This window comes from Cibotium barometz, chromosome 4 (assembly GCF_041138505.1).
Source record: "Cibotium barometz isolate CiBa-2024 chromosome 4, ASM4113850v1, whole genome shotgun sequence".
NCBI classification, from domain to species: domain Eukaryota; kingdom Viridiplantae; phylum Streptophyta; class Polypodiopsida; order Cyatheales; family Cibotiaceae; genus Cibotium; species Cibotium barometz.
The window spans coordinates 29642615-29654837 of NC_141049.1; the positions used below are offsets into that span (position 1 = coordinate 29642615).

The window sequence follows — 12223 nt, forward strand, 5'->3', positions numbered from 1 at the left end:
TTTCAATTCAAGACATATGATTGCCTATGGTCTTAATTGAGGCATAGTATAGCTCTCCATATAAGTGAATAGCATGAGTAATTTTCCAATTGCATGAAATCAAGGTTCCTATTTGAAAGCCCCAAATACTTTCAAGGAAATGACAAGAATGCTTCAAGATGCCTTAAATCTTGCAATGTAGCTTATAATCAAACACCATTGGTAAGAGAAAAACCTTAATAGGAAAATTACAGCCCGTTTTGTACATAATGAGTAAAAAAACAATGCTAATCACGCATTGTGTGCCTTGCGTGATGTAGGAGAAACACTTTAAGCAATATTCCATGGAAAGGCTAGAAGGAAATCAACTACTAGCAAGGCGCCAAATTGCACAGACCACGAGAAAGCAAAAATTCAGAAAAATGGGTACAACCGGTGCCATTTACAGCTATTAAGGCTTCACAATTCATTATAGAAACTTGCCAAGTAGGATGGTAATACCTTGACATTTTGGCGGCACAGTCGTAGAGAACTCGTGAGAAATCCAATCCCAATCGGTGCCATTCGCGACCATTGAGGCATTCGTCTTCACCATAGGAAAACACATGGTCTTCTCATGCTTCCAAGATGATCAATTAAGCTCCAATTCCTTAGATCAAGCACAAAGAAGAGGGAAAAAACAAAAATGTTTTGATTAGCACTAATCTTGATTAGCAATATTTTGCCCAATTTTGGTTATGGGATTTGAAATTAGGAGCGACTCCCTTAAAATTTGGTCCTCAGCAAACCCGTGGCCCCAAAAGCTTAGGAAATGAATCAAGAAGAGTAAATTCACCCATTCAAGGTCAACATGTCCATCTTCTTGATCAAGAAAATCAAGAAATCCAAGAATTTCTCAAATTTGCTTGAAACCAAGATGAAAGTGGATAAAAAACTAAGCTCTGATACCAATGAAAGAAAGGAGCTTCTAGATTAGCTTTGGATTAACCTAATTAGCCTTCGATTAGCTTAGATTAGGATGATAAGCCTAGGTTTAGAGAGAAAAGAGAGAGCCATTAACTTGTATTATGTTGGTTATCAAACGGTACCCCAAATATGGCCTATTTGACATATATACATGACCACCCCTTTCACACTATCATAAGTGTTGTCCATGGGCATGTTCCATTGTCCTTGGGCCCATTATTCATATGAGACCATTTCACTTTGTTACAAGTTTTGACTTAAATTAAATTAGTAAAGTAATTTGTTAATCTTTACACATTTCTCAAGGCCAGAGACCTCTAAAGTATAGGCTTTATCCTCTTGCTTTTAAATTAATACATAAACCTTGGTAGAACTAGTAAATTGAGTTGTCTTTAATCTTGGGAAATTAGATGACCTTTTGTTATCTTGAATCTTTGGAAATTAGATAGCCTTTTCCTAACCCTAGAAGAATTTATCATTTAATTAATTTTTGGGAGAAGCCTTAGGATAAATCAAATTTTTAAAGAGAGAGGATTGTTGAAATTGTGGTAAACCTAAGTGTAAAAAGCCTTGAATTAGATTATAGAGTGATAGGATTTAATTAGGAGAGCTACAATTAATTTGTAAATTTAGAGTTGTTCCCATACCTAGAGAGAGAAAGTAAGATTAGAGAGAAAAACAACCCTAAGATGAGAAAAATATCTTAGTTTAAAAACATAGAATTAGTGTTTGTTATTAGGAGTCATATTTAGAACTCTTTTTTAGTCTTGATGCAAGAATAACCAAGACTTCTCAGAGAGAATTTTTTTTAAAGAGAGAAAAGTTCTAGAAACATGATTCTAGAGAGAGAGAGAGCGAGAGAGAGAGAGAGAGAGAGAGAGAGAGAGAGAGAGAGAGAGAGAGAGAGTCAATATGCATGAGTAAGATTAAGGTCAAGAATAGACAAAAATCCTAGAATTAACTTTCAAAAATAAAATTATGTTAAAGGTGGATAGATTGGATCAATCTTTTCCAAGAAACATACTTTTAGAGAAATAAAATCCTAATTAATCCTTAAATCAAGAAAATTGCGAGTACCTTAATCAAGTGTAAAGTTATATCTTAGAAGGAAAATTTTGAGGTGCACTAAAGAGACAAGTGCTTGCTATGAAGGATTTAACATTCCGATGGAATCAAGGAAAACGAATTTAAGAAATTAAGGTTGGGATATATGAAGGAGCCTTCAAGGAAGGGAAACTTCTTAAGAATGACCAAAAAGATTTTTGACTTAAAGATAAGCTCGAATAAAGAGAATTAGACAAATGATCTTAAAATGCCCATATTTGTACACAAAGGACCTTAAGTGAAGTTGAATAGAATGGCTCATGAAATCAAGACTTGGATAAGGAAGGAAAAATCTTGAGAATACCTTTCCACGATATCTTGTGGCTAAAAGAATTTGACTAGCTCGGAGTTTTGATTATAGCTATGATGTCTCATCAAACTTGTGATGGTTTAAATTGTATTCATAGATACATATGTGTTTATTTATGGAAGCATGTGAAGGTACCATACATATTTATAGATTGCCTTTGTGGGTGTCATCTATAGGGTGTATCACACAAAGATGGTCGTGTGGTCGTTTGAGACCTTGGCTTTTCTAAGTTTAACATGAGTGTGATCTTGGCACACCCATGTGGACATAAAGCATCTATGGAGTGGAACACGTAGGGTAGTGACTAGAAGTATGCATCCTAGTACTAGATATACATGGCTCCTAACATTGGTACCTAGAGTGTTCATGCTTTTGGGATAGGCAGTGTTAGTGCATAGGCTTGCTCTAACATGGTGGAAAACACGTGCTTCTACAAACATAGCCATGGAGTGCATGTGTACACATGAGTATGGAGTAAGAGACATGGATTAAGAACAAGATAAAGACACAAGCAAAATATCGTAGTGTATTACCCCTTTTGGGATAGGCGGTGTTAGCGCATAGGCTTGCTAACATGGTGGAAAACACATGCTTCGAAAAATATAGCCATGGAGTGCACATGTACACATGAGCATAGAGTAAGAGACATGGATCAAGAACAAGAGAAAGACACAAGCAAAACATTATAGTGTATTCCCCCTTTTGGGATAGGTGATGTTAGCGCATAGGTTGCTAACATGGTGGAAAACACATGCTTCTACAAACATAGCCATGGAGTGCACATGTACACTATGAGTAAGAGACATGGATTAAGAACAAGATAAAGACACAAGAAAAACATCATAGTGTATTCCCCCTTTCCATTTGCATATAAGAGGGGCTTTATATAGCAATCCAACCATGTGACCCTTGGAATATCCATGTGTGACTATTGGGCTCCCATAACCTCCACAACATTCTAACTCCCCACTAGCCCTTTTGTAACCACTTCTTGTTGATATGACATCTTTTAATGACCAACTCATTAACCTAAGCTAGTACTAGTAATGCTAGGGGATCTTCAAACCCAAGCTAATGCCAAAATGCTAGGGGCTGTTCATACGTGTCAACACCTCTCTTCCCCTTTGTTTAATTTGGGATATACTATCTCCTATCAATGCCAAGCACATCATGAAAATGTGTGAATGTGGCTACTAGAAGGTATAATGCAAGCCATCTCAAGTCATACAATATAATCATGTAGAACCACATAAAACTAATGGTAGACCAAGGAGGTGGTGGAAAGATGATTTCCACCAATCTGATGAAGAATCCACAAGCATATGCCAATGAAGAATCTCATCCATGGGCACTCAAGTGTGCTAGCATCTATGTCGATAAAGCTTGCCAGCCTAGGCCACCAACTTCGGCCTCCTCTTCCTCTTTGTGGATGTGGATGTAGTCATCCACATCAACCAACTTCGTAGGTGATTCGATGTAGCCACCTGCTTCTACTCCATGTGTCCAGGAAGTTAGCTTCATCTTTGGAAGTCCGAGACGTTTTCTTCCGCTCCGGGTGTCCACAAAGTGAGTCCTCCCTTGGGTCCTGAAATTACAACACCCAATAAGTAATTGCGTTCTAGAAATCATTACATCATTTTTTTCTATAATTTTCTTATGACTTTAACATTTCATTTTGGTTTTCTTTTTGTTTTTCCTGGACATATAGTAGGAAACTTGGGACCTCTTGGGTCTCTCCTCCGGCCCTCATGCCATCCTGGACTTACACACACGACTCGGTAGGGATCTAATTGGGCCTTTCCTCTAGCCCTCATGCCTTATTCTTGGACTTACAGGTGACTCGATAGGGACCTCTCTGGGCCTCTCCTTCAGCCATCATGCCATATTCTGACGACTCAGGTAGAGACCTCTTTGGTCCTCTCCTCTGCCCTCATACCGCATTCTTGTTAACGCTTTAATTAATACAATTTTTGCTTTGTAAAAACAATCTTTCAAGGCAACATACAACAAATGATGTATTTGGAATTACCCGATTACTCACCGTCTATGTCCATTAGGTCATCCACCCTGAGTTTCCCACAAAGGTGAAGGATGCGTTCCATGTACTCCATGCAATAGGTATAGATGAGTTGGATCATCAAAGCCAACATCTCAAAGAAGATCCCTATCCACAGCATGTGGAACATGTACATGAAGAAGTGACCTCTCAAGAGAGAAGTCAGAGCCCAAAAGTCAAACTGGGGGGTGTCATCATGGAAAGACTATCTGCTTGTGGCATGACTTCAAACAAAGCATCATTATGAGCAACATCATTTAAGATATCATAACCTCATGGATATCATCATTACACGACCCATGGTCCTTATGATGAATCCTGGTATCATGAGTATTATCAACAAATCATATTACCATATATAATAACATAATCACAAATCATCTTTGGACCCATGTCAATGGGTCCTTAACTTTTTTAACACTTATCATGTGAGTCAACACCTCTTTGGGTTTTTATATTTTACCAGCAGGTAACTACTAGTAGCTCCATACCTTCTTGGATTTACAGGCAACTACTACTAGCTCCATACCTTCTTGGATTTACAGGTAGCTTAGCTCCAAACCTCACTTGATTTATAGGCAGCTCGGTAGGGACCTCTTTGGGCCTCTCCTTCGGCTCCAAACCTTACTAGATTTATAGGCACCTAGCTCCACACCTTCTTGGATTTACAGGCAACTTAGCTCCAAACCTCACTTTAACATTTAACTTTCATTTTAATGTTGTGAGCAAAGCAAAGCATGTGAACAACTTCGGAGCTTTTAGAAAGCACTATTTATATGTAATAAAGTTTGCGTTAGCCACATCATCTCTTTGTGGCATGACCTCAAGAAAACATGTGCATCAATGTCATTAAAGCATCATCATGTGCATTAACATGTGCATCATAAATCAACCATAAGAATATATCCTACATGATAGACTTTCTTGACATGCATCAGCCCTAATAAAAAACATGACATCACATACAAATCCATCACATGTAATCACTGTTAGACCCTTATCATTAGGATCCTTAACCTAGATGTAAGCAACCTCATCGTCCTCATCACATTGAGGAATGTCCTGCATAAGGTTAGATGCATCCAAGGATTGTCCTTGGTTTTCTTAGCCAAATTTGGTCCCTCTTCCTCTTTGTGGATGTGGATATAGTCATCCACATCAACCAACTCTGCATGGTCAATATTAGAATCAAACAAAACATACTTTTTCTCTAAAGTTCTAATAGTTTCTCCACAAAAATTACACGTCTTTCTCCTTTTTCCCATTTTGATTGGTGGTAATCCGAGTTGGATGTGTGTATGACTTCTTAATATGAAGAAATTAAAGAGAATGAATGAAAATATATCATACTTGAATCATCTTGACAGGTCAAGTGGAAGGGAAGCAAGTGCCCATCAAAAAGCATTAGAAAAATCCATAAATAAAAACATAATTGCATTGTATAATGACCTCTATTTCTTTACAGAGACCATAGCACACAAAATATGTAGAATTTGAACCTAATTTCTGAAAAGAAGTTGTAGATTAGGTTGAGAGCTATAACTTTGCTTTTTATAGCATAGCAATCCGATGTTTCTATGAAGAATTATAGTTATGACCTTGGGAGAATTGTACGCCTTTGACTGTACCTGCTTGCAGTAAACATAGCAAGAAATGGAGGCATAGTTTTCACCTAACATATGACCTTTGCAGAACTGTACGCCTTTGACTGTACCTGCTTGCAGTAAACATAGCAAGAAATGGAGGCATAGTTTTCACCTAACATATTAGGTTGAGATCTACAACTTTGCTTTTACAACATAGCAGTCCGATGCTTCTATGAAGAGTTATGTCTCTTGCAAGATTCAACAATTTTTTAAGGAATGGGTTTGGACTGCATCTTCTCTACTTCTTCTTTCTACATCTTCCTCCTTAGAATGAGAAGTTAGGGGAGTTAAATGGGAAAGCTCTACAAGCAAGATCAAGGTGTAGGCAAGAGAGCTCCGGGCATGCCAAAGTGTTAGCATAGGCTTGCTGACATGGTGGAAAACACATGCTTCTACACACATAGCCATGGAGTACACATGTACACATGAGCATGGAGTAAGAGAGAGTTAGAATTAATTTGTAAATTTAGAGTTGTTACCATGCCTAGAGAGAGCAAGTAGGACTAGGGTGTAGAGATAAAAATAGTCCTAAAAATGAGGAAAATATCCTACTTTAAAAACAGAAAATGAGGGTTTGTTAGGATTTATATGCATCTTTGTCCACACGAGTAATGCACAAGAATGTAGGTTTTAGTTCAAACTACCTACTTAATGGATTCAAGTTTAGAAGTAAGTTATGGATTAGAGGTTATGACCGAGAGGGGATGATCCGGCTTTGTCCTTTTGAAGGAAATCTCTAAAATTAGTAGGGTCCCTCAGCACGAGAGCTTCATGTGAAACAAGTGAAGGTAAGGTCTCTACTTTTTTTAGAAAGGTATAAAGTACTAAGCTTTGAACATGTGGGCAAACTAAAAGGTAGTTAGTCGAAGGAACAAATTGTGAAGACCTTGAGCATAGATTGCTCGAGCGCCCAAAAATTTGTTCATACGCTATCAATCCATGATTGTGGCAATGCATGTGAAACCCGGGTTTATAAGAATGGTTTGATATATAATAAATCTACCATTACGCATGGCCATATTTCATACGTGACCACTGACACTATGGTGTTGATATATAATAAATCTACCATTATGCATGGCCATAATTTATACGTGACCACTGACGCTATTGTTTTGAAAAGCATTAGGTCAAGCTGGTTTGCTAAATAAAAAATTTGGATTATGTATAAACCTTTGCAGAGATAATTTTGGTGCTTCGTTGTCTCTCGCAAGCCAGTATAATATCTGGTGATTTAGCTGCTGTAACCACACGATTAGCCTCCCAAGTGCATGTAGATCCAGTCCTTTGATGGAAGATTAAGTACTTTAATGAAGGTTAAGTGTTCTAACAACGCCATGCAGAGGCACCAATGATGGGTCTGTCTTGCCAACCCAGTAGCAAGCTTCCTCTATCTTCTACTAGGGTGTATCCATCACAGGGGTAAAGACCCAAAAGCAGTTTAGATTGGTTTACTGCATTTGCACTCAATGGAACATTCTGGAAACCAATGCCTTCCATCATCTTTCTCCACTTCTCAAGCTTCTCATGCCTCTCAACTCTTTCAGCCCCCTCACATGCCACAATGTTTGTTATCTCATCAGAGAAAACTAGCTGCTCCACCTTCGTCCTCTCCGGGCTCGTCTGCGGCAGTGTGGCATCCAATGAATCAAAGATTGCAGAGTAATAATGCAATGCCTCCAAGAACCTTCCAAGGAAAAATGGCCCATTATGGCTTGCCTCTTGCTCCACAAGAGTAAATATGTTTGGAGCTTGCTCCCTTATCATGTTTAGCACTCCAAACAGTGGGCTCATTGGCTCTGATAGCAGCCTATGTAGCCTGTTTACTGAATTAACTGCCAATGCTTCCCCTATTCTTCTTTTTAACATATATGCTTTCAGGTTTTCTAGCCTCTGCCCCACTGCATGGAACTCAAAGGGCACATGCAAAGACTCTGCCAGCTCTGCCAACCTCTTCCCTGTCTCCTGCACAGCCTCCAATGGCATCCCCACCCCAGTAATCCGAAGGTACGGTGCACCTCCTGGCCGCGCCGCCAATGCTTGTATAAATGCCGGCCACTGATACCCTTGTACGATATCCAAATCCACTATATGCACCCTATCCTCCCCTTCAAAGGCCTCAAAGATGGCTTGATTTGAAGTGAAATGGGCAAATTTCACATATGGGCATGCTTGATATAGGATTTGATATGCAGCTAGAACTTCATCAGCTGCTGCTGGGTCAAAAGATCTCAATGCCATGTATGAGCTGCTGCCTGTTCCTGTTAGTCTCGAGTGAAGAGCATTTGTGAAGTAGGCTGCCACCCTTTGCATTGAATCACCACTTGTGGAAACAATCTGCTGCAGCTGGAATAAGGTCTCCTTTGCACCAAAGTAGTTTTCTTTGGCTACTGCCTCAGCACAAGCTAAGAGAAGGTGAACCAGACGCAATCCGCTGTCTTGATGCTCCTGCACATCATGCAAGTTTATCTTCAATCTTGATGCCATTGCGAAACATTTTCTATTCAAATGAATGTATATGCTAACGTGTAGCTGACCATAAAATGAAGAGATTTTGGTTTAACATCCATAGCCAAATGTTGTGGAATTAACCCATTAAGGTGGCTTACAGTTAACCCATAGAATGAGGAGATTTTGGTTTAATTAATATCGATCGCCAATTTTTCGATTTGTTGTAGAATTAACCCAATAAGAAGGTGGCTGAGAAGCTACATCATCACTTCATGGAAAGATTGAATCTTGTGGTTTCGCCTCTTCTCACAGAACGTCCATAGCACATGAAAGAGTTGACTCCATTAAAATGACCCCTCTTCTCCATACCAACTTAAATTATATGGATCTCTCTCGTTTACACATTCCAATTCTGGTCCAATAAAAGTACCCTTCTTTCTTCCTCATACCATCATGGTCGGGGGTCGTGAGAGGAGAGACCTGAGCCGTCCATTCCGCAAGCATTTATTTTCAGAATCAACAAGATGCTGCCACGTCAACATCTAGAATAATCAATGCATTTAGATGCTGGAATGCAAGCAGATGCTTACAACTCAGCGGCTGGAATGCAAGTAGATGCTGACAACTCAGCGACTGGAATGCAAGCACTGTCATCAGCACTCCAAAGCACTGTTGGGGAGATACATTTTATTGAGCCGGATTGAAAACCTTCTTATTGGAATTTGAAGAGCAAATTGACCATTTTGAAAAGGCATTTCTCTATAAATTTTGTAAAATATAACTAAAACTTGAAAATTTCGAAGAAGATTTTTTTCCTTCTCCCACAAATTTGAGCAAGCTCTGCACAAATTTGAACGAGTACTAGGCTAAGTCGACGAACTTATCTTTTCCCGAACCCTGCTCCAAAGACCTCCCACTCCCCCTTGCCCATGATGGCCAGGAATGGCCATGGGTCGGCCATTCCCAAGCTAAAATGGGTTCCCAATTGGTGCTGGCTCCCTATTTTTCTCCTGGGAATGGCCTCCCCTACACCAACTTAGTACAATATTTCAGTTTCTGTGATTTTTTTAAAAACTTTAAAGATCCCTCTTTTTGAATGCAGTTGCATCCTTAGGTGCCTAAGCCGGCCAAACCAGCAACTACCTTGTCAAGGTAAATACTAACTGTAAATTATAAATATTTAATTACAATGAGCTTGATCATTCATTTATGCAATTTTTTCAAGTAAATTAGCGTGTTGATCTTAGTTGGGATTACTTGTTCAAAGGTGAACACCCCCAAAACAACCAACAAAAACACACCCCCCCTCCCCCCCGCCCACCGTGAAAGAAAAAAAAACCCACCACCACCACGCACAATTTGTGTGTGTTGTGTGTGTGTGTTAGACCAGAAACATTTTTTTGATGATGTGAACAAAGACCAATACCGTTTCAAGTAAGTGCACCATGGGCAGGTTGGGTGTTTGCTGCAGAGGGGCCATTGTTTCACGCGGACAATTGGCTTGGACAGCGGCAGCTGCTGCAGATGGCATTGAGATGTTTCTTTGCAAAGAGGGTCCAGCTTGCTGTTGCACTGGCTGCATGGGCATGACAGAGCTCCTGATCTGTTGATTCATTCTTTGGGACAAGTACCCCATGGAAGGCAGAGAACTGGGTAAACTAGGGGGAGAATTAGCATAGGAGTGAGGTGAACTGTTTCCAGAAACATCCATAGAGTTTCTTCTAGAGAACCTACCCAACTCTGATTGATTCATTGAAGGGTTGCTCCTATTATGAAGTATAGATTGTGGGCTACTGTATGAACTATTGATGATTGGTGGTAGAGAGAGTGGAGCAAGAGAGTTTCTTCTAGGAGACCTTGCAGGCTCTAGCCTGCTCAGCTGAGGTGCACTTAGCACTTTATGAAGGGCACTTGGAGGTTGAATGAAAGGTGATTTTGGGCTTGATGGGGCTCTCATATTTGTGCTCTGCTGCAATTGATGTGCTTGCTCTGAGAAGAATTGAGAGAATTGAGACCTTGTTTGTTGTTGCTGATGATGATAATGATGTTGATGGGGTGGGAGCCTGTAGTTTGAGTCTCTCTGAGAAAACAGGTGAGAAGAAGGATGATCTTTTTTTATGTGATGCTGATGATGATGATGATCGTCTGCCAATTCCGCGCTGTCATCAAAGGGATGCGATGTAGAAGGAAGATCTGATGTCATTTTCTGCCTTTCAGTAAAATTATCACTAAATGATGAGTAGGAAGGGGTTAAACTATGTGAAGTGGAGTCATCGGAGGGTGAGAAGAGCATGGGTGTGTCATTAAGGGTTGGTTCTATGAGCTCATCTATCATGTCAACCCAACAGGAGAGGTTCGAGCTTTCTGGAGACACTGCTACCATGGCATTTTTAGAGCTAGATGATGAGTAGTTTGTGAGATCAGCGTGATAATGGCCATGGTCACCTGTTATAGAAGAAGTTGCAGAAGATTGGTGCATGGGAGACCCTGGCTGGTTTGACATCATGTAATCTTTAGAACAAGAACTGTGGAAAGGCCTTGGTGCTTCTGGGATAGGGCCCATGCTCCCACACAGCGAGTCTTGCATCTTGAAGTTGAGATTACGGGTTTAGCAGCTGCTTCTCTGGAGGTGCCTGTCCAAATCTGAGATTTAAGAGCTGATTTATGCTAGAGTAGCATGGAAATCTCAGGTACAAAGACACATTATTAGAACATGATAGAGATTAGTATGCTAGCATGGAGCTTCACTGGCACGGCAACTGTAATTGCAACAGAGAACCAGAGAGAGCTGAATTCTATCCAGTTTTTAAAGTTAGGCAATTGATAATCATCACAGAGACTAACTATGCTGTAAGCATCTAATGGGAAATCGTTAACTTGCTAAAGAGCTTCTGGTTTGATACCAAATGATCAGAGGACTATGTTGATGAATGGGCGCTGCATGGTTTGGCAGTCATAGCTCACTACTCTCCATGATGGTAAGAAGAAAGCAGATGATAGGTGGTGGCTGGGTCGCAACAGACAGGTGTCTATTCAACAGTAGATCAGTTTTCTCATCTTGCAGTCTTTGCCAAAACAATACAGTATGGCCAACCTCCCGGGTGTCATTCACAAGGTGCAGCTCTTCACCGGAGTATATTGGGGCTGCATTTCAATTGTGGCGCTGGCTGTCTAGCTTTGTTGATGACGGGATTTTTAAAGCTCTTTGTGTGTTTGGTGGGGTGGGGTGGGGGGGTCTACTCTATCCATGGCTGTATTCGCTTTGTCCTCTTTGATCCTGCAACTCCAGCCCTACTTCCAATACGTGTTTACATACATACACCCTAATTCACAAAATACATGCATACCATATTAGAAGTCTACTACTTTTTTTTACTGTACCACCTTAAAGTTTTTGGTCCAAATTTGGGGGTCTTTTCTTCCTACCATCTCACCTCCAACATACAAATCCAACATACAAATCAGTATTAGGAATTAATTCTTGTATGTTTGAAGCTCACCAAACTCTGGCCAGGATTCAGATGATATTCCTTTGCAAATCTAGCTTAGTGCATTTTATCTTGTTCACATTGCACATAGAACAGCACATATACACGCACTTATGCATCAAGTCCGATTCTTGCAAGCCAGTACATACAGCCTTCATAAACAAATTGCAAGCTCTGATGATATTAAAAACCCTGTGGAAACTAGACCCCCTGTTAAGATTTG

At 40.0% G+C, this 12223-nt stretch overlaps 1 protein-coding gene across 1 annotated transcript; it reads right to left on the minus strand.

Moving 5' to 3' along the window:
• Positions 1–7202: 7202 nt before the first annotated feature.
• On the minus strand, positions 7203–11478 carry LOC147639142 (GRAS family protein RAM1-like). Its single transcript, XM_086782859.1, has 2 exons — positions 9939–11478; positions 7203–8509 (listed from the first exon to the last, which is right to left on the minus strand). Exons 1-2 carry the CDS (start codon positions 11097–11099, stop codon positions 7388–7390), a joined length of 2283 nt encoding a protein of 760 aa, XP_086638985.1. The 5' UTR covers positions 11100–11478; the 3' UTR covers positions 7203–7387.
• Between the last annotated feature and the right edge of the window lie 745 nt (positions 11479–12223).

Bases quoted from the DNA above. Each gene is read 5' to 3' on its own strand.
- LOC147639142 (XM_086782859.1), bottom strand. From the start codon at position 11,099: ATGCAAGACTCGCTGTGTGGGAGCATGGGCCCTATCCCAGAAGCACCA. The intron at 8,510-9,938 runs GTATTGGTCTTT...CATGATGTGCAG, and splicing joins TGGTGCACTTACTTGAAACG to GAGCATCAAGACAGCGGATT.